Source organism: Hyperolius riggenbachi, chromosome 8, assembly GCF_040937935.1.
Source record: "Hyperolius riggenbachi isolate aHypRig1 chromosome 8, aHypRig1.pri, whole genome shotgun sequence".
Lineage (NCBI taxonomy): Eukaryota > Metazoa > Chordata > Amphibia > Anura > Hyperoliidae > Hyperolius > Hyperolius riggenbachi.
Window position 1 is genome coordinate 266,850,137 of NC_090653.1, and position 23,466 is coordinate 266,873,602.

Below are 23,466 nucleotides of genomic sequence, written 5' to 3' on the forward strand. Positions count from 1 at the left end.
CTGAAAAAAAAAAAGTTTAACTAAGAAGTGGCCTCTTGCAGCCCCCCCTGCAGTCATCCTGTGCCTGCGCCATCCTTCCACAACCTCCAGAAAGCTGGCCGGTCATGGCCATTTGAAGGCTATTGCGCATGCGCAGACTCAAGAACGCACACACCCTGATTGCACCCCTGTTGCTTGCACACTACAGATTTTCCCATACTGCGCAAGCGCAGAATGCCACCGTGCATGGGGACATGATGTGAAGACCCTCAGGCCAGCAGCGGTGACCCCTGAAAGCTACCTATAAACAGACTAGCCTGAAAATAACAAACAGGAAGTACAGAGAAACCAAGATGGAGGACAGGTTGTCACCTCTGAGCGGTCACTCCTGATCTTACTCACTTGAAGATACTCCAGGCTGGCTCCACTCGCGAGATGGAAGGGTCCTCTGCATACGTATAGACTACCTCCGGGTTCCACACGCTGGCTTTGTCTATCCGTAGGTTGAGGGTGGCCCTGCTGGGTCCGAAAGATGATGCTGGCGAAATGCAGACAATTTCTCGCCAATTCCTCCTGTAGAGAATTGTATGTGATCAGTGGCGATAGGAAAGGGATACAAGGGTAGGCGGGTGCTCAGTGGCTCTTTGAGGGCACATACTTGACAAAGCGGCATTCGGCTTCTCCGACCAGCACAGACACAGCACTGCCGGCATCCAGATTTCTGCCACCGATTGTGATCCGTGTACCACCCGATGCCGGACCCTGCATTGGGCTCACTTCACGGTAGGTGGGAGACTGAAGGAGGAAGGGAAGCAATAGAAATAAGTTATGCCAAGACTCTTGTGCTGGTCTTACTGGTTAGAAGACCACTCAGTCCACACTCTGGATGGTGGCATACCATTGTTTTGGGACCCCCAATGTCAGGGTGTTATTGTTCTGGTACTCCGAATGTCAGCATGTTGTAGTTCTGGGACCCCAAGTGACCCTGTGTTTTTGTTCTGGGATCTCAAAGTCAATGAATCATTCTTGTGGACCCCAAAGTGTGCATCATTTTCCAGGGGCCACCAAATAGAAATGCCAATATTCTGGCAGTACCAAGTGTGAAGGAGTCATTCTCATAGTATCAGTGTAATCATTCTGTGGCCCTCAAGTTTCAGTGCGCCATTGTTCTGCAAACCCTCAAGGTGGCCATACAGCTGGTGATTTTGCGGCCGATCGACCATCTGATTTGATAATTATCGAATCGGATGAAAATCGGTGCTGCAACAAACATGCCTGATTGACGATTTGATCTATTTGGGGGTGAAAATGTTCTACTGCATCGATCGAGCATGTGGGGAAATCTCGGGCCAACACGGTCAATCGGGTGCATGGCGGTAACGGCGTATGATAGGATGAGTGACAAACTGCGGAACCCCTGGCCGCTGCCCCCTAAATGTCAATGTGGGCCCCTCCAGCTGCTTTCCTATTTGTGCCCCATGTGCTATACACAGGCAGCACATGGGGCATGAGCAGCACATGGGGCATGAATGCGGAAGCAACTGGACACTAACAACAGGTGAACTCCCCCACCCAAGTATCAGTGTAACCCTGTTCTGCAGCCCCCCCCCCCAGTATCAGTGTGTCCTTGTTCTGCAGCCCCCCCCCCCCCAGTATCAGTGTGTCCTTGTTCTGCAGCCCCCCCCCCAGTATCAGTGAGTCCTTGTTCTGCAGCCTCTCCCCCCCCCCCCCCAGTATCAGTGAGTCCTAGTTCTGCAGCCTCCCCCCCCCCCCCAGTATCAGTGAGTCCTAGTTCTGCAGCACCCCCCCACCCACCCCCAGTGTCAGCGAGTCCTAGTTCTGCAGCCCCCCACCCAGTATCAGTGAGTCCTAGTTCTGCAGCACCCACCCCCAGTGTCAGCGAGTCCTAGTTCTGCAGCCCCCCACCCAGTATCAGTGAGTCCTAGTTCTGCAGCACCCACCCCCAGTGTCAGCGAGTCCTAGTTCTGCAGCCCCCCACCCAGTATCAGTGAGTCCTAGTTCTGCAGCACCCACCCCCAGTGTCAGCGAGTCCTAGTTCTGCAGCCCCCCACCCAGTATCAGTGAGTCCTAGTTCTGCAGCACCCACCCCCAGTGTCAGCGAGTCCTAGTTCTGCAGCACCCACCCCCAGTGTCAGCGAGTCCTAGTTCTGCAGCCCCCCACCCAGTATCAGCGAGTCCTAGTTCTGCAGCCCCCCACCCAGTATCAGTGAGTCCTAGTTCTGCAGCCCCCCCCCCCCCCCCAGTATCAGTGAGTCCTAGTTCTGCAGCCCCCCACCCAGTATCAGTGAGTCCTAGTTCTGCAGCACCCACCCCCAGTGTCAGCGAGTCCTAGTTCTGCAGCCCCCCACCCAGTATCAGCGAGTCCTAGTTCTGCAGCCTCCCCCCCCCCCCCCCAGTATCAGTAGGTCCTAGTTCTGCAGCCCCCCACCCAGTATCAGTGAGTCCTAGTTCTGCAGCCCCCCACCCAGTATCAGTGAGTCCTAGTTCTGCAGCCCCCCACCCAGTATCAGTGAGTCCTAGTTCTGCAGCCCCCCACCCAGTATCAGTGAGTCCTAGTTCTGCAGCCCCCCACCCAGTATCAGTGAGTCCTAGTTCTGCAGCCCCCCACCCAGTATCAGTGAGTCCTAGTTCTGCAGCCCCCCACCCAGTATCAGTGAGTCCTAGTTCTGCAGCCCCCCACCCAGTATCAGTGAGTCCTAGTTCTGCAGCCTCCCCCCCCCCCCCCCAGTATCAGTGAGTCCTAGTCCTGCAGCCCCCCACCCAGTATCAGTGAGTCCTAGTTCTGCAGCCCCCCACCCAGTATCAGTGAGTCCTAGTTCTGCAGCCCCCCACCCAGTATCAGTGAGTCCTAGTTCTGCAGCCTCCCCCCCCCCAGTATCAGTGAGTCCTAGTTCTGCAGCCCCCCACCCAGTATCAGTGAGTCCTACTTCTGCAGCCCCCCACCCAGTACCAGTGAGTCCTAGTTCTGCAGCCCCCCCCCCCCCCCAGTATCAGTGAGTCCTAGTTCTGCAGCCCCCCACCCAGTATCAGTGAGTCCTAGTTCTGCAGCCCCCCACCCAGTATCAGTGAGTCCTAGTTCTGCAGCCCCCCACCCAGTATCAGTGAGTCCTAGTTCTGCAGCCCCCCACCCAGTATCAGTGAGTCCTAGTTCTGCAGCCCCCCACCCAGTATCAGTGAGTCCTAGTTCTGCAGCCCCCCACCCAGTATCAGTGAGTCCTAGTTCTGCAGCCCCCCACCCAGTATCAGTGAGTCCTAGTTCTGCAGCCCCCCACCCAGTATCAGTGAGTCCTAGTTCTGCAGCCCCCCACCCAGTATCAGTGAGTCCTAGTTCTGCAGCCTCCCCCCCCCCCCCAGTATCAGTGAGTCCTAGTCCTGCAGCCCCCCACCCAGTATCAGTGAGTCCTAGTTCTGCAGCCCCCCACCCAGTATCAGTGAGTCCTAGTTCTGCAGCCCCCCACCCAGTATCAGTGAGTCCTAGTTCTGCAGCCTCCCCCCCTCCCAGTATCAGTGAGTCCTAGTTCTGCAGCCCCCCACCCAGTATCAGTGAGTCCTAGTTCTGCAGCCCCCCACCCAGTACCAGTGAGTCCTAGTTCTGCAGCCCCCCCCCCCCCAGTATCAGTGAGTCCTAGTTCTGCAGCCCCCCACCCAGTATCAGTGAGTCCTAGTTCTGCAGCCTCCCCCCCCCCCCAGTATCAGTGAGTCCTAGTTCTGCAGCCCCCCCCCCCCCCCCCAGTATCAGTGAGTCCTAGTTCTGCAGCCCCCCACCCAGTATCAGTGAGTCCTAGTTCTGCAGCACCCACCCCCAGTGTCAGCGAGTCCTAGTTCTGCAGCCCCCCACCCAGTATCAGTGAGTCCTAGTTCTGCAGCCCCCCACCCAGTATCAGTGAGTCCTAGTTCTGCAGCCCCCCACCCAGTATCAGTGAGTCCTAGTTCTGCAGCCTCCCCCCCCCCCCCCCAGTATCAGTGAGTCCTAGTTCCGCAGCCCCCCACCCAGTATCAGTGAGTCCTAGTTCTGCGGCCCCCCCCAAGTATCAGTACACCAGGTACTACAAGAACTTTTACAAGTGGAAATAAATGAAAAATGTCACAGATGTCTAAAACCCAAAAATGTCACTGCCATCTAGTAACTCTCGTAATGAAACATAACTTTTTCTCCATCCTTTAACAACTTTTTCAGACTAACATCTGTTCGGTGTATAGAAAGGTCACGGGTAATTAGAAGCGAAAGTTTGCAAATGATTTTTACATATCTGACAGCCCTGAAAAACGTCTGTTGCAAATGACGTCCCGGCAGGAAAGGTTATGGAAATGGCGGATTCTATCAAAATCGTGCAGGAGATGACCGGTTTACATGGCAACCAGATTCTTCCTATTACGGCGGTTTTCCAGCGCAGTAATGGAGAGTGATGGAAGAAAGGAATTGCTATAAACAATATATTTTCCCCCACTTTCTATCAAGAATCCCATTACTTTCAGTACAGAACGTGTCAGCATTTCATAGCATGTCATTGGATCAAGAGTTTGTCCCCCTCCCCCCACCATAGCCTTCAGAAATTATTACGTGCAAAAGTTTACAATATTGCCCAAACTTACTGCAGCTAATCGGCTCTGTGTCAGGCTTAAAAGTGCCCATTAAAAGTACAATTATTTCCGTCAGATTCAATATTTCGACGCGATTTGACCGATCAAAACTAATTAGAAGGCAATTATTTTTTCCCATTAATTGATTAAAGGAGGTTTTACATTCGATCGTCAAATCCAACTTTTGGGATTTGTACAGTTAATGGTCACATTTAGACAGAGGGAAATTAACTGCTTGACTGAGAGCTCTGAAGACAGCAGACCAACAGGGTGCTGACTGGGAGAAATCGCTGTTGACTACTGTAACAGCTTTGAGAGGTAGACAGGAGATTTTATCAAATTACAGTAAATTACAAGCTAAGAAAAGGGATATTTTGGAAGTAAAATGCAAAAACCATTTTAAAAGTGAACCCGAGGTGAGAGCGATATGGAGGCTGCCATTGTATTTGCTTTTAAACAATACCAGTTGCCTGGCAGCCCTGCTGAACTATTTGGCTGCATTAGTGTCTGAATCACACCAGACACAAGCATGCAGCTAAGCTTTTCAGATCTGAGAATACTGTCAAAAACACCTCATCTGCTGCATGCTTGCTCAGGGTCTATGGCTAAATGGATTAGAGGCTGAAGATCAGCAGGACTGCCAGCAGGGGCGTAGCAATAGGGGTTGCAGAGGAACTGTTCCCCATTCCCTTCTTGTAGCTCAGACACTGATTGTCCTTGGTAAGTTTTGGTGCGCCGTATCAATTGTTACGTATAGAGTGTTTGGGGGGCCCCAATGTAAGACTTGCATCGGGGCCCACAACTCCTTAGTTACGCCACTGACTGCCAGGCAACTGATGTTGCTTAAAAGGAAATAAATATGGCAGCCACCATAGGACTCTCACCTCGGGTTCACTTTAAGGCCAAGTAAAAAAACAAAAAACAAAATCATGTTGATTGTTTACAAAAAGTTGCCTTGAAATGGAACCTTTAAAGTGAAAGCCAAATGTGCAGCTCTGCTTCCACAAAGCTGTGCACCCACCCATAAAGGCTTACGATCTCCAGAGCCTGCGTAGTGTCCGGTTAGCAGATTGAGCTCTCCCCACCTACTTCCTGTGAGCTTCAAGTCCCGCCTCCTCATATTTGTGGTTTCTACGGTGTATGGCTACCTTTAAGCAGGGAAGCTGTGAAAACGCATCTATTTCTCATCCTATCCTGAGACCAGAAAAGTGAAGAAGCAAGCTAGACCACAGTGACAAGCAAACCTGACCAACAGGACAGGTATTCTGTCAACTCAATTACATTTACTTAACTTGATTGACATAATTCAAATGGTTTAATTTTGGTAATACTGTAGTTGATCTTTAAAAAAATACACCATGACATGCCAGCTATCAGCTACATGATGATTGGCCAGCTATCAGCTATATGATGATTGGACGGCTATAAGCTACATTCTCATTGACCAGCTATAAGCTACCTGATGATTGGCCAACTATAAGCTACATTACGATTGGCCAGCAGGACAATCTTACCACAAATGTGTACAGCTGTTGTGACTGGGTCCGGTAGTCAGTGCTGCAGTCTCCAATGCACAGCTCCACCACACCGGGGGCGGGGTTAGGAACCAGCGACTCCTCCATTTCACACACAATCCTTAGGAAGGGGACACAATTGTGAGAACTCTGCATTCACCAAATTACTGAAATACACGTATCAGTGCAACTCGATTTACTTTCGAAAATATTCAAAATTTTCATTTCATTACAATTTGAAACCAGCCATGGAATGCCCCAAACTGCCGATCTTTTGATAGGCTGAGTTAGGTCACATGCAAACCCTGGGAAGCCTCTGTGCAAGCGTTCAAAGGGTTAATGGATTTTATTGGCCACACCCCCTTTGGCACCTATTCATTTATTTAAATGTCCTAATTTGAGGCGATGAGCCTGAAATCGTTTTTTTTCTTGTAACTTATTATTGTGGCCAGGATTTAATCCAGTACACTCCTTACTTCCACTGTCTGACCATAGTCAGTATGTACACAGCTTACGCTGGTGTGTGTATGGTGCACACGGATATATTATGTAGCTCCCTTGTGGAATTAGTTTGATGCATCTGTCCCAAGAAAGGACGTCCGGTTAGGTGCTCCTACTCTTCTGACAGGCTGATGCACTGTATTCTTACACTATGCATGTTCTAGGGCCAGAAATAGGACACATACAAACCACATGCCTTGATAAAGGGTGACCCTGTGTGGCCCCCAAAACAATTGTTGGAACATATTGTGGAAACTGGCACCATACAGTGTGTGCTGATAATATCTGCAAACTGACATGGACTGTGGTACTGCCTCTACCACTTTATCAAGCACCCAAAAAGCTATTGATGGTGTGCAGACTTCATCTTGGAACATTGCATGCTCTGCCACCACTGTGTCTCACCCTGCACCACCTCTGCCCTCCTTTGTGCCTCCTTCTGCCCTAGTGATGATCACAATGTGTCAATTTCATTATCGCAGTGTGGCCACACACATCCACGGACGGGAGCCCGGAGGCACAATTCCAGAGGTTCCTAGCGCTGATTACAGGTTTGCTTTAAAATGTATAAAATGTGTACACAACTCAGAACCCACTATATAGTACAGTATACCACAGAAAAATTACATTTTACTTAGTTTGAAAAATATTTTTTCTTTTAATTTTTTTTTAATCTATTTTCAAAAACTACAAGGTCTATTAAAAATTTGCATTTTTGGACATTCGTATTGGCTGATCGTTTGTAAGTCAGGGAGTACCTGTATTGTGCCATTTGCATAAAGCCATTCACATCGGCCTATAGGAATATAGAAAGCAGACGTACGCTATGTGCGGTGATAAAGGGGATATCAGGCGTGGAAGGGCGTAATTAAGGTATTTGGTGGAAGAGGGAGTTTCTAAGTTCAACAACTTGAAACTTTAATCGTCTGATGACAGTCCTGCTGAGCGGAGAGGCCTTGGCAGAAGGGAAACAGCGGTGATAAGTAATGTGGGGGAGTTGCTGCAGGTGCGCTGCCAGGCCCTGGATGGCGATTTAATTAGGAAAGCGATGAGGATATCCACCATCCGTCATCCTGGAGCTATTTATCTACTTGCAATTTGTGCGGCTACTTGCCGTCCCGGCTGAGGGTGGGGAGAGCGGCGGCTTGATTCATATACAGGCCATTACGTCTTAATTGCTTCTCGCCGAGCGTGGGAGAACAAGATCTCTTATAGCGTTCATTAAGCGCCAGGCTCTCCTCCGCCCGCTGAGCGCCGCAAATGAATTACAGGGACCTCGGAGCCTGATCCTCAGGTGATGGTGGCCCGCTGGCGTCTGGGGGGAGGGAGGGGGGCGCCATTGCCACAGTGAAGGTCATTAGAAGAGGAGATGTCTGGATTAGCAATGTTGTAAAACCGAACACGAAACAGCACTGCAGAAACTGAGCGTATCATGCAGAGGTCTCGTTCATCAAATAGAGCACCACATTTATTGACCGGGGGATTTTATCGCCACCATTCAGAGTATAATAAATGACAAGGTGCTGCCATTGCAATTCCAACATGCATTTGTGTTGGCTTGGCCATACGCAACATGTTTCGTGGTATCACCCCTTCCTCATGGGTTTAGTTTCAACATCATTGGCTGGTGGGCTGTATCAGCTGGGGAAGGAAGGATTGGGCATTGGGTAACAAGATATGAATATCCTTTAGGGTGAGGCATAGTTTAGAAGGAGAATACACTAAGAAGTGGCTAGCTTAAAGGGGACCTCCATAGTGAATACAAAAATCCGGCAGCCTGCAAATAAAATTATATTTATCCGAAAAGCCCTGTCCCGCGATGCTCTCCCGATGTCCCTGCATCACCTGACTTCCAGCGCCTGGCCCCGCCTCCTCCCTCTCCACAAAGAAAACCGCTAAGCCAGTGCTGTCCAACTTCATGGGCATGGAGGGCCATTTTTTTTTCAGACCCCATGGTGGAGGGCCGAAGGTTCTTGCTAGAGCCGCAGGCCCCCCCCCGGAAAAAATGCAATTAAAGAATAATTAGATTGGCAGCACTTTGCACAAAATGCAATTTAAAACAATAGTGAAGTTGTGTGGCGCGCGTAGCGCGCCAGAAAACACGAGGGTACCATTGAGCGGCGCGCGTAGCGCGCCGCGCCGAAAAATGGGTGTGGCCATGGACCAGAATGCGGGTGTGGCCACGGGTGGAGACAAATTTACATGAACTTAGCAATGTGGGACATTAGATTAGGATAGTGGTGGTGAACCTTTTGGAGGCCGAGTGTCCAAACTGCAACCCAAAAGTCACTTATCGCAAAGTGGCAACAGCAATTTAAACTACATACAAACGTTTTAACTCATACATGAACATTATGGAAAATCCAAGTTGAAAATAAACTGTGAAGATAAACAATTTCATCCATCCTACTCCTGAAAAATGTGGGTTTTTTTTTAGAACCTCCCAGTTTTATTTTCCGTTTTAAAAAGCTAAAAAAGTAGGTTTAATGCTATTGTCTCATGATGACGATTCAGCTTTTCCATAGTCTCACAGTTCGCAATCATGTGACCCCCAACAAGACAAATTCAGCAATCATGAGGCCCCCAACAAATCATGAGGCCCCCAACAAGACAAATTCAGCAATCATGATGCCCCCAACAAGACAAATTTAGCAATCATGAGGCCCCCAAAAAATCATGAGGCCCCCAACAAGACACATTCAGCAAACTTGAGGCCCCCAACAAGACAAATTTAGCAATCGTGATGCCCCCAACAAATCATGAGGCCCCCAACAAGACAAATTCAGCAGTCATGAGGCACATAAATAGACAGCATTTCACATAAATAAGCAGAATGCCCCTTTAGTGACAGGTGCCCCCCACTTAGATAGCGACAGGTGCCCCCCACTTAGATAGTGACAGGTGCCCCCCACTTAGATAGTGACAGGTGCCCCCCACTTAGATAGTGACAGGTGCCCCCCACTTAGATAGTGACAGGTGCCCCCCAGCTAGATAGTGACAGGTGTCCCCCCCCAGCTAGATAGTGACAGGTGTCCCCCCCCAGTTAGATAGTGACAGGTGCCCCCCCAGTTAGATAGTGACAGGAGCCCCCCAGTTAGATAGTGACAGGTGCCCCCCCAGTTAGATAGTGACAGGTGCCCCCCCAGTTAGATAGTGACAGGTGCCCCCCCAGTTAGATAGTGACAGGAGCCCCCCCAGTTAGATAGTGACAGGAGCCCCCCCAGTTAGATAGTGACAGGTGCCCCCCCAGTTAGATAGTGACAGGTGCCCCCCCAGTTAGATAGTGACAGGTGCCCCCCCCAGTTAGATAGTGACAGGAGCCCCCCCAGTTAGATAGTGACAGGTGCCCCCCCAGTTAGATAGTGACAGGAGCCCCCCCAGTTAGATAGTGACAGGAGCCCCCCCAGTTAGATAGTGACAGGTGCCCCCCCAGTTAGATAGTGACAGGTGCCCCCCCAGTTAGATAGTGACAGGAGCCCCCCCAGCTAGTGACAGGTGCCCCCACCAGTAGCGAGCCCGTTACCTCTGGGGCTGGCCTCTCCTGTGTCCCCGCTGGCCTCTCCGGTGTCCCCGCTGGCCTCTCCGGTGTCCCCGCTGGCCTCTCCGGTGTCCCCGCTGGCCTCTCCGGTGTCCCCGCTGGCCTCTCCGGTGTCCCCGCTGGCCTCTCCGGTGTCCCCGCTGGCCTCTCCGGTGTCCCCGCTGACGATGCCGCTGCTGCCTCACAGATCAGACCTCACAGATCGCGGCGACTGAAGCAAGCAGAGCGCGCGCATGACACCCGCGCGGCAGAACGTCACATGCGGAAGTGACTAATGATTCACTTCCGCATGTGACGTACTCCGTGCGGGTACCATGCGCCCTCTGTTTACATCAGTCGCCGCGATCTGTGAGGTCTGATCTGTGAGGCAGCGGCAGCGGGGGGACATAGGAGAGGCAGCGGCAGCAGAGGGACATAGGAGAGGCCAGCGGGGACACCGGAGAGGCCAGCGGGGACACAATAAGAGGGAGCAGGCATGGCGCCCATAGCGCAAGCCATGCCTGCATCCCAGGGAGACGAGCGGGCCGCAGCAGGTGGCCTGGCGGGCCGGATGCGGCCCGCGGGCCGCCAGTTGGACAGCACTGCGCTAAGCTATTTACTGTAGTTATTGCAAAGAGAGAGGAGGCGGGGTCAGGCGCCAGAAGTCAGGTGATACAGGGACTTCAGGACGGCATCGCAGGACAAGGCTTCTCTGGTAAATATAACGGTTTCACTTGCAGGCTGCGGGATTTTTGTATCCACTATGGAGGTCCTCTTTAAGTTGTTAAAGTGGACCTGAACTCTTACACAGAACAGAAGGAAAACAGAGAAATGCACCCTGTATGTATTTAAAGAGTTTAGCCTGTCTAATTCCTCCTCATCCGTGACTAATTATCACCGTAATTTGATCTCTCTGCTGTGTCACATGACAGCCCCCGCAGAGCACCTCATTTGTAAATACAGGATGTTAACCTGTCTGCTGCCATGAAAGCAGGAAGTAGACACACTGCAGCTTTATTGCAGGATTTCTATCAGCTGTAACAAAAATGTTTTTCTGTAAAGGTTATTATGCGGTTGCTTATCATTAAAGAGCTGAGAGGAAGTTCTGAGTTCAGGTCCGCACTAAGAGGCACTGCAGTGTCGGCTGATATGAGGCTTCAGTGACCACTCTTAAGGTGGCCACTAACGATCCAAGTTCTAGAGAAAAATCGTTTCATCGATCAGAAAATTCTGATCGAAATAAAAATCGTTCACAACACCATCAACGAACCAATCTTTGCTTCCTATCACAACCAACAAGAAAATCCAAATTTTGATTTGACGAAAATCCAATCAAACGACTATTTTTTATAATCGTTTGTAATCGATTGTGCCCATCAATGGAGATTATTTACAACCGATCCGATCAGAATTTCTGATCGCTTGAACGATTTTTTAGAAATCGAATCGTTAGCAGCTGCTATTTTAAATGGCAAGCTTTCGAAGAACAAAAAGGTTCAGGTTCTATGGCAGCGCTGTAAACAAGGCACAGCCACAAACAGGTATATAGATAACCAAGTCTTGGGACTTTGTTCTTGCAACATTAGAAACAATATGCTAACACACAACTACACAGAATCAACACTGCCCCGACCCCCCCCCCCCCCCAAAAAAAAAACAAACCTATGCATTCATTTTAAAGATCTTACAACTTTGCAGTCAACTTAATACTTTTGTAAGAGTTACTCTTATGACATCTAAATTCTTTGTAACCATGGCACCAGTTAAGTGTTTGGAGTACAAATTGCTCCCTTTGGTATTTAGAACTTCCCCAAATTCCTATCTTCTTGTGAGAGTAAATTGTCACAAACAGCAGAAAGTCCAGTTGTCCGGCCCGTATCCCAGCAGTCCTCACTTACCTTTCAGCGCTGATGTACAGCGAGGGCACTGAGGTACACTGCACCCCCGCCACCTGCACCCACACTTCCTTGTTGTACAGGCCGAGGTTAGCTCCAGTAATTGTGACTTTGGTCCCACCTTCCCTGGGGCCTGTGAGTGCCTGGATCTGCAGGGAAGAGAAAAAACATGTCACTGTTTGCAACTATTTTCTTTCAAATGTTCTAGAGCATACATGTCAAACTCCGGCCTTCGGGCCAAATCTGGCCCTCAGAGTCATTCAAATTGGCCCTCAAGTGGTTTCCCCAGTTTTCATTATGTTTGGCCCACTCTAGACCACCAGGAAAGCTATATTTGAAGTGAAGCTCTAGAACGCCAGGGAAACCATTTGGGGGAAGTAGGGGAAAAGCACTAGTGAATAGGGAATTGTATAGGGGAGGGATGACCACCAGACACCAGGGAACTGTATAGGGAAGGGAGGACCACCAGACACCTGGGAACTTTATAAGGGAGGAAGGCGGCCAGTAGACATTGAGGTTGGCATGCGACTTGGTCCCAGTGTACAGTGCTGGCCCCCGCTGTATTTGAGTTTGACACCGCTGTTGTAGAGGAAGACCCATAAACTCTAAATCCAACCATACAACCAGGCAAGGGGGTCCCTGCGTAAGGAAGACGATAATGAGCACTTCCTATTGGATAATGGAGATGAGCAACTTCTCCTACATAGGTTCTCCTTGAGGGGATGTCATGGAGAGTCATGTGATCGATTTGAACATGTGATCACTCATATCACTTACCTCAAAGATCTGTGGGTTGGTACATCGTGTGTTCCGTTTGCTGAGATGCATCCAGTTGGTTTTGGGATTGGCGCAGTATTGCCGCAGGAGACACTTCCCGTCAGACACACACCAACCACACTCAAAGCGAGGGTCCGCCTTCAGACAGAGGCCGCAGCTATCGCGCTGGGCGGGACATTTATACAGCAGAGCTGGTGGGGAGACACATATCGTGAACGGCACAATCCATACTACATAATACATAATCTGGGTCACATCAAGAGACAGCATCTATTCTCTCTCCTGACTATGCAATCAGAAAGTGTATTTAGTTCTGTGCCAGGCGATGGTTTTTACAAGAACCTGACAAGAAGGCATCCAATCAGCTTCTATTTTAAATCCAACCCTTGTATTTTAAATGGCAGATTCTGATTGGTTGCAACATCCAGATTTACCTATACTGATAAATGGGAATCCAATGTGCTTTGTACGTAGTAAGAGTTTGCAGGGAATTCTCTACCTCTGAAAGATGCGGGTTTGTCGATCTGAAAATGTCCATCCCAGACGACAGAGAAGTCCACGGTCAGGTCCCCAGACTCGTTGCCTTCATACGTGTACTGCGAGACATACAACACATCTGGTGACAGCTATACGGTTACTGTAACATCCCAGGTACAAGGCTGTTACTGTATTCATGAATAGATCTTACAGTTGAGCTTTTTTTACATTAAGAAGCTGTAATCCAATATAAAAAAACGTTCTATCCATGTTAATATGACATTAAATTTGAATGGTTTATAATTACACTTCCTTACAGAAGGAGGCGCTCTTTCATAAAAGATACACAAGGAGACATGTGACATGATGAGATAGATGTGTATGTACAGTGCCAAGCTCAAAAATAACTACACTGTGTTCCTTTTTTTCTTCTGTGCCTGAAACAGTTAAAAAACATGTAATGCAAGTATCAGTTTCTGTCTGTGTCAGAATATAGCATACCCCTTGCTGATAAGGAATTACAGCCATAAAACACTTTAATGGCAGAAAACTGGCTGTCCATAATTTTAAACCCTGCTGGGACAGGAGGCAGGCGACGCTGCTGGGACAGGGGGCAGGCGACGCTGCTGGGACAGGGGGCAGGCGACGCTGCTGGGACAGGGGGCAGGCGACGCTGCTGGGACAGGGGGCAGGCGACGCTGCTGGGACAGGGGGAGAGGGCACACGACGCTGCTGGGGGAGGGGACCACCGCCACTGCTGGGACAGGGGGAGGGGGCACGCGACACTGCTAAGACAGGGGGAGGGGGCACGCGACACTGCTGGGACAGGGGGAGGGGGCACGCGACACTGCTGGGACAGGGGGAGGGGGCACGCGACACTGCTGGGACAGGGGGAGGGGGCACGCGACACTGCTGGGACAGGGGGAGGGGGCACGCGACACTGCTGGGACAGGGGGACGCGACACTGCTGGGACAGGGGGAGGGGGCACGCGACACTGCTGGGACAGGGGGAGGGGGCACGCGACACTGCTGGGACAGGGGGAGGGGGCACGCGACACTGCTGGGACAGGGGGAGGGGGCACGCGACACTGCTGGGACAGGGGGAGGGGGCACGCGACACTGCTGGGACAGGGGGAGGGGGCACGCGACACTGCTGGGACAGGGGGAGGGGGCACGCGACACTTCTGGGACAGGGGGAGGGGGCACGCGACACTGCTGGGACAGGGGGAGGAGGCACGCGACACTGCTGGGACAGGGGGAGGAGGCACGCGACACTGCTGGGACATGGGGAGGAGGCACGCGACACTGCTGGGACGGGGGAGGGACAACCGCCATGGCTGGGACAGGGGGGGGGGGGCACACACACGACACTGCTGGGACGGGGAGGGGGGGCACACGACACTGCGGGGACAGGGGAAGTGAGCACCCGGCGCTGCTGGGAAAGTGGGAGGAACAACCGCCACTGCTGGAACGGAGGGAGTGGACATGAAGGGGTAGCGTGCGTGTGTGCATGGATTTATGTATACCTATATACGAGACACACACACACACACACACACACACACACACACAGCCTTGTGGGCCCTGAATCTGTATGAATAACCAGGCACAACTGATATCTTTGTTTTTAATTACAGATTGCCACAGGAACACGGTCTTCCAGCAAAATACAACAGCAGCTAGGTTAGCTGTGCAGATATACTGAGGAATGCCCGAGGCTAGGCCCTGGAGCAACAGACACCTGCAGCCCATGTTACAGAGAGAGTCCCGAATCCCGGAAAATTCCTGCAAGGAAACATTTGATACAATAGATGCTGCTTTCCCCCCGGTGACCCTCTCCGCAGAGCTGGAATAAAGCTGCCAGTGATGAATAGTCATCGTGGCTTCTGCATGTTTGCAGCCAGTGATAAGGGAAGGCGGATTTCCTCTGTGCCCAGATGTGCGGCCGGGCGGGAGCAGAGACTGACAGCAACACACACACAGCTCAATAAGCAGATAAATGCCGTCTACCCTCCGTACACCGCGCACATAACCTCTCCGGTGAGGGGGTCAGCCTGGGAGAATGGGGTTCAGCATAACAAAGGAGGGAGGATGGGGAGACCTCTTACGGATGGGTCCTTTCTGTTGCTATAGTAACAGAAGAGCTCTGTCCCCTAGCAACCAGCCAGCATCTCCATCCTCGTTCAGAATCCAGCCACACCCATCTGCCAAAGGCTGGGGAGCCGTGCTTTAACCCCTTCATGGCAGGCGCCCGCCGGTGTGACAAGTTGTGCGGCGGATTCTAAGAAGAAGTGACTGTGAAGGAAATAAAGGGAAGCTCCGGGGAGAGGCTCAGGGCAGATTCTCCACGTTGTACAGCTGACGTCTCTGCTGGCAGCTGTGTTATGTGATCAGCGACTTCGCTCTGTCAGTTCTGCAGCGACCCGGCAAGGAGATGTGCGTGAGAAGGAATTGCTTTCTCATTCATGCCCTCTGCATCAGTCTCTGCTTTCTCCATCAGTAACAGCATTTCATGAACGTGGCAATCAGCTGGAAAGATCGCCACGTTTTACCTGCATTTCCACCTTTGATTTATGGCTGCTTTCCCGTTATTTATCAGCATGTACATGATGGGGGCACATGCTAATGCCTTGCCGTCAAAGGGCTCTAAATATCAGTGCATTGTTATTAATACAGTGGTCCACGTCTATCCATCGCCACCAGAGGAATCCAAAGCTCATTGCATTATTAGGAGTGCCAGAGGGTTCCAAATGCTTCTGCATTATGATAATTGGGGGCACACAGGAATGCCTCAGTGCCCAGGGAACACAAAGTATCAATGCTGTGGTGTAGCTACAGAGCCACAGGTATAAAAGTCTCACACTGCCCAATCAAGGGAGGAGGAACAGTTCTTAGTGATTATCACTTTCAAAACACATGTATAGGTGACTGGAACCAACATTTCAGCAATAAAGAACTGATGGAGTGGCTAGGGGAGCTCTCTGAGGTAGACCCCTGTGGTCCGGAGGTTCAGCCCTGGTCTCAACCTCTGCATCTCTTACTGCTATGTACTGTATAGTGTGTGGAGTATTACGAGTATGGAATTAAACCAATCACACGCAGCACATAATTAAGTGGCCCAATTCCAACCTGCATATATTTGCATAAAATAAAATTAGCATCCACTCTGAATTTGGGTTACCTTACTGACCATCGCTAGACACGGAGTAGTCTAGAGATGGTCCCCCCCCCCCCCTCCCCCGAAAAACAAAAAAACAAAAGCTTTTTTTTATTTTTTAACCAGTTAAATATTAACCCTTAGACTGCCAGCAATTTTTTGTATTGTTTATTAAATGTCTTACCCAAATCTACAGGTACCAAAGTCCTCATTAGTCAGCAGGGATGTCATTGAGGTGCAAATAGATTTGGGATGATTGAGAATTATATAAATTATTATCACACAGAATAATACTAATTATGACGAGAATCTATAGACTGATCAAATTTTGCAGTGAAAGCATGTGATTGGTCCATATTATAGATGCATAGATTTGCAGTAACGTTTGCATATTTCTGCATCAACTTATAATTATTTGCCTATTTCAAGAAAAGTAGAAAGCTGGGACTGAGCCAAAGCTTTGTACGAAACGCCTTGTAGACATCCGTGACAGAGAAATATGTAGGACACAAGAACGCCATGCTGCTGTAGGCGGAAGTCTGTGGCATACAGATGTGAAAACACAAAACACCTATAGACATTAGCGGCAGTCTGGGTTACATTTCACAAATAAATGTGATATTTGTTTAGCGCGCCACCTAGTGTAATGAAAAGAGGGCTACGTTAAGTTGGCCATACACTTTGTAGATTTTTTTGGTAGGCAGATTCAATAATTTTTAACAATGATACCAGTGATCCATCACATCCTATAAGCTGTTCAATTAACTTCTGACCAATTTTGGAGAGTATACTGGCGGAAAGCATGACTGGGCATTACAGTAAATATTCGTCCACAGTGAAGAATCGATGGCCGTACAGTGCTGCATTAAGCAGTAAAAAGCTGGCAAGAAAATGCTTTGATCATTCTTGACTGGGAAGTTAGAGCAATCAATCATCTAGTAAATCTAAGAGCTCCTGAAAACAGTCAGACCTTATTACCAGTCACTAAGTCTGGGGACTTGGCTATCGTAATGCAGACAAAAAACAAGGAGACAAGAATCGAGAGCCCACTACAGTGTAGTAAGCTCAGTTAGGGATGAATAAAAGTGGTGCTATGAGAAACTACTCACAAAGGTGGGGTTACTTCCAAGGCAACCACAGTATAGGCAAGTGGGGAACCTGTCCTGTCTCTACTCAGGTATAAGAAGTCACTCTCCGTAGAGGAGAAAAATTTGTAAAAGAGAGCCCTTCCACCAGGCTGGATCAACAATATTTGTCAAACAGAGGCGCCAATAGAGTGTAAACAATTAATTTAAAAACAGTAAAATGGTTTAGTAGTGGACTAACCTCCCCACAGAAGACTTGACAGATTACATTCAATGCAAAGGAATAGTTTATTTAATTACTTTAAAACGATGCAACACATTTCAAGGGTCTACAGCCCTGCCTCATCAGGCAAGTTATAACTAGTGACAGTCAAGTGGACAGTGCAAATAACTTTGAGTTGATGCAAATTTTTATGCAAATGTGGGCAGCTTGAAAATGAACTAATCAAATCATGCTGAGGTAAAATTCGATTGGTTCATTTTCAAGCTGCATAAATGTACATACAATTTGCATACATTTGCATCAACTCAAAGTTATTGGAAATCTACTTGACCATCACTAGTTCTAATATGAGTAAACCAGAGGCTCTCTGGTTCTTACCGAAGAACTACAAGTTTGCTCCTGTTATAAGTTGCCTGACAAAGCGGGCTATAGACTTGTGAAAGGCGTTGCATCATTTTGAAGTGATTAAATAAAGATTTATTTGCATTGACTCTAATCTGTTGAGGCTTCCATGGGGAGGCAAGTCCACCACTACCACTTATACCAGCAGGTGGTGCTTCAAAATGATAAAACTTATTTGTAATACTTCATATGTTCTTATATATTTTAAGTGACTAATGGAATAAAGAAGTAAAATGAGTTGATTAATCATCATATGCTCCCTGTGAGCCTGGTGCTGACATTACAGAGACACTGTACACACTGCACTCACCGAAGTGTTCTGGCATTGGACGCTGCTGCTGTTGAACCTCACGGCGGGGACTCGCTGGATTCTGCCCTCGATGTTGAACACGCACTCGTAGTTCTTCTGCCCCGACTGTGGCTGGGGGAGGTTCTTTGCTTTCAGGGTGATTGGTTGCACCACACCGACCGGGATGAGGATTTCACCGGTGGGGATGATCTCTGGACAGCCCTGTGGGAGAGATCAGGTGAGGTACATATCAGGCAAGGCTTTTGGGGGTACATAAGATGGGTAAAGCGCACACAAGGGGGTCCCAAGCAGACAAGTTTGGCAGAACAACTACAGGTCAAGGAATACGGACAGGTTATAGCCTCAACTGAGCTGAAGGGAAGAGGAAACGCCTTATATTGTTTATACCTTAATTTTCTTCAAGGGACGATTCTAACTATAACAAAGCACAAGTGTGGAATTAAGGTGCCAATACACCTAGTGATACTGTGGCACAACCATCCGGAGGACACCAAGAGCAGCTGGACAGTTGTAGTAGCTGGAGCAGATAAGTGCCGGTACCCCATCTGATTAGTCGTGTGACAAAACTTCTTCTCTGACTAGCCATCAGGGCCGGATTTACCATAAGGCACTGTAGGCAGGTGCCTACAGGCGCCTGATGATGGAAAGGCGGCTCACTCTGCTCCCCAAGTGCCTTCCTCTTTCCTTCCCTATGCAGAGTCCTGATGAGAAATTAAATGAGAGGTTACTCACCCTGCTCTCTGCATTCCACTGATGAGTTATCCCTTCAGTCAGGGGCACCTCTAGCTACTTGATACTGAGGTTCCTCTAGATACCTAATACTTAAGGGCACCTCTAGCTACTTATTATTCAGGGTACTTCTGCCTACCTAATACTAAGGGGCACCAGTAGCTTCCTATGTCAGCACACATGTGGTGCGGTTAAGCATGGGTTTGTAGGTTCATGGAGGGCGCCAGGACATCTGTGCCTATAGGCTCCTGTGAGGTAACTCCGGGCCTGCTGGCCATGGTGATCTCTCGCTGGTGATGGGGTTTGTATGGGGGGTTATATAGCATTTCTGGGGGCAGGGGGTGTGGTTCATCTTCCAAAGTTTGCTTGAGGCAGCAGAAAGTCTAGAACCGACCCTGTGCGTAAGTGCTAAGTACGCAAGGTGCTGAAGGTGTGTTATTCCTATCGTCACTTCAGTAAAACCTTTCTTACATTGACTATGCTGAGTGATGTGTGGTCTATCCATGAACGTCATATAGACCATACATGTCAAACTTTGGCCCGCGGGCTATATATGGCCATCAGAGCCATTAAATTTGGCCCTCAAGTGGTTTTCTCACTTTGCATTGTTTGGCCCACCACCAGGACCACCAGGGAAGCTATATTGTTATTGAAGTCCTACAACACTAGTGAAGCAATATGGGGGAAATAGCGGGAAAACCACTAAACACCAGGGAACTGTATAGGGTAGGGTGGACGCCTCTAGACACCAGGTAACTGTATAGGGGTTGGAGGAGGGCCATTAGTAACCAGGGAACTTTGTAAGGGAGGAAAGTAGCCAGTAGATATTGAGTTTGGCCCGCGACTAGATCTTCGTGTACAATTTCGGCCCACTTTGCATTTGAGTTTGACACCCCTGATATAGATCAAGTCTTCCAACTCTACTGAGCTATACCCGAAGCTTTGGCTCTCATCCCGATTCAGTACCAGCAAGGTGAAGAGGGGTGATAAAGGAACAAGTTAAAGAGCTGAATCCCAATAAATGTAAACCAGATAAGCAGCTGATGTTTATAAGAAGAGGGTCGGGTGTGGTGGCAGAGTAGCCAGATGGACGTTCTTCCGTGCAAAGGTCGTTGAGGTCACACATCCAATTTCTTATTCATAACTTTTCCCCTAATAAAATCCACGCAGGCGCTCACAGGATCATGCGCGCAATCAGGGGAGGCAGCTTTATGCGCACATATAAAACCTTTTCAATCTTGGGGAGGGGAGGACAAACAGAGGACACACATGAGGTCATCGGAATAAATCTACTTTCTGTAAAGGACGTAGCGTTATTAGCCTGAGTGGCGCGTCCACGTTTTATGGCTTTAAGAGAGCTTTTCTGTGTAAATTTCAGATCGCTGGCACCTCTCCTGCTGCCAATTAATGGGAAGAGAATATTAACGACGTCGCAGGAAGGAAAATTAGATGGATGACGGTAAAACGCAACACTTCTGAGGCTAGGAGAGGAGATTATATTTTAACACCAGGTTTAAAGAGATTCAGTTGTAAATAAGCATTTGTAATACTCAGATTCCCCACTCTGAAACTGGTCTGACAGTTGTCTTACTAACCTGCAGCGGCCACGTTGGGCGCCTCCCCAAAATTCAACCCAGTTGTAACCCTACCCCTCTAAAAGAGGTGCTAGCCCTCACTACTCATGCACACAGTTTACCAGTAGAAAGGTCCATAGGAGGAGAGCGACCACCCAGTTCCAGAAGGTTCTGGGATACCGAGTGAGTATTTTTAACCACAATTTTTACATATAGATTTACCTGACGATACTGCACTATTGGGCTCCCGGTGTTCCCCTCTCTACAGGCAAAAGGATCTCCACTCCCCTTGTGAAGGGACTTCCTAGGACCTGGACCATCAAAATCTATAGGATGAGAGACCAGGAGCCCAATGGTGCGGTATGGATGAGTTGGTATATGTACACGCTCTACTTGGATAATTGTGAGGACTGCAGGGTCCACGTGACTATAAACCCCAAAGGGTATGGACTATGCTTAAAACACTGGTGGAGGCGCCCTTGATGATGGCTAACAACTAAAGCTACTATATAGGTGAGAAGTGTAACATTTTATTTACCTTCTCAGAAGGACCAACCAATAATTAATGGAAAAGGTATTTATTCATGCACAACAGACAACGCGTTTCACGCATTAGCTATTTAAATTAATTGCGCTCACCCCCGTGACCGACAGCTTTTTAGGCACTTTTATCGACCTGATGAAGCAGGCTGAGACCCGTGAAACGTGTTGTCTGTTGTGCATGAATAAGTATCTTTTCCATGAATTATTGGTTTGTCCTGAGAAGGCAAAACATTACACTTTTCACTTATATAGTAGCTTTAGTTATCTATCGTCAAGTGCGCCTCCCCCAGTGTTTTTAGCACTTCAAATACATGCAACTTCTCCACTTTATTACTAGCTCCTGGCCACCATTGTCCAAGCTATACAACTATTATTAAGCAGGCTTCCTTACCAACGCGCCGGGGAGACAGACTCAGGTTCTCAAATTCCAGTCACAGTATGGACCAAGTCTGGAGAAACACAGCTAAATGCTCAAGCAACGACCCTCTAATTGAGACCTCTCTCAAAATAGTCTTCAGAACCAACTTAAAGTGTATCTGTCGGGCATAAAATCAAAAATCAATTCTTTATTTTTATCTGGTAAACAAGTAATAAAGATGCTAATCAGGCAATCCAAAAGTTAAAATCTCTATTACTTTTCTTGTTTATAAATGATCATTCCCCAGTTTACCTGACACTTATTTGGTACGTTGCCACAAAAAGGAAGTTGCAGGGCATGCTGGGTTGTCCTTTTTTGCTTCTGTACATTAATTAAGTCTGAAGGATAATAAAGAAGGAAAAAAAGACAACCCAGCATGCCCTGCAACTTCCTTTGTGCGGCAACGTACCAAATAAGAGTCAGGTAAACTGGGGAAAAGCAATAGATTTTAACACTTGGATTGCCTGGTTAGCATCCGTATTACTTGTTTAGCAGATAAAAATATAGAATTGATTTTCGATTTCATGCCCGACCGTTACACTTTAAAAGAACAAGCAGCAGCGATCCCCTTTCACTAAAAACTGTATTGTTAATGGGCTCCTTTCGTTACCCTCTCAGTACAGGTACCCTCCCTTAAGGTGGCTATACATCAAGTAATTTTGTAGGCCAATCGACCTTCCAATTCAATTTTATCTATTCGTAGAAAAAACGGTGCTGCAACATGCCCAACCGATGTTTCAATTGATTTTGGACCACCTGCAAGAAAATCTCGGTCGCAATTGCGCAACTGGCAGTAAAGGCGTTATATATCACGACAACTAACGCAACTGACAAACGAGAGGTGAGATTTTACAGAGCACAGGCACCGGGGAGACTTTGTTTATACTTAGGGGGTAGCAAGGCAGGTGGAGGAGCTAGGCCAATTTCGGATAGTTTTCATGCTAAAAATCAGTCTGCGGTGTGCAGGGCTTTGGAGTCGGACTAGCTTTGGGTACCTGAAGTCGGAGGTTTCACAAACTGAGGAGTCGGATGATTTGTGAACCAACTCCACAGCCCTGGTAAGTATTAGACTAAGGAGTTGGAGTTAAAAATTTGGGAGAAATTTTGGGTACATGAGCCGGAATCAGTGGTTTCATAAACCGATGAATGGGATGATTTTTGTACAGACTCCACAGCCCTGGCAATGTGTGTGGCAGGCAACAGATCCTTCTCTGATCTAATTTGATCAAAGAGGGATCTGTCTCATGGTTGATTTGCCCATACATCGCCTGATGTGAAGCCAACTTTACCCACCCCCAAAACAGAAGCTAAACAAGCCCGATACGAGTAATCCTTTCCAAATTTGGGCACATTAACTTATTCATGCCTTTTCTTGAATGTTTACAGGTCTGGCAGCGGAGAGGAGGGGGGTTTAGCGGAATTAGAGGCGATGTGAACGCTGTATGTCAGCACTCTGCAGCGCTTTCATACCCGGTAATGCCATGCATATATGCAATGACTGAATTATACCGCTCCTTGCTGCATTAATCCAGGGGACAAGTTTTCAGACACTTCCTCTCATCTCCAGCACGGTGGGCTCCCCCCTTCCCCCCCCCCTCACAACCCCGTGCCCCCTGGGAGATGAGCAGTGAAAACACATGGAACCACGTGGCCTCCTGCCTACTTGAAAGCTCGACGCCTCAGGAAGGCTCCTGTTACCATGGCAACACATCCTCCTCTCTCGCTGTTAAGCCATCGCTGGCCTGCATGGGTTACATGGAGGC

General features: G+C 48.7%; 1 protein-coding gene across 1 annotated transcript in view; it reads right to left on the reverse strand.

Moving 5' to 3' along the window:
- Positions 1–23,466, reverse strand: part of LOC137527485 (plexin-A3-like) — a 267,378-nt gene that overhangs the window by 42,360 nt on the left and 201,552 nt on the right. Inside the window, exons 13-19 of the mRNA XM_068248001.1 lie at positions 18,440–18,640; positions 13,285–13,381; positions 12,786–12,976; positions 12,012–12,157; positions 6,096–6,216; positions 638–774; positions 382–552 (exon numbers count right to left, since the gene is read on the reverse strand). Of these exons, the coding sequence (XP_068104102.1) occupies positions 382–552; positions 638–774; positions 6,096–6,216; positions 12,012–12,157; positions 12,786–12,976; positions 13,285–13,381; positions 18,440–18,640 (1,064 nt within the window). The remainder of the gene's footprint in view (positions 1–381; positions 553–637; positions 775–6,095; positions 6,217–12,011; positions 12,158–12,785; positions 12,977–13,284; positions 13,382–18,439; positions 18,641–23,466) is intronic.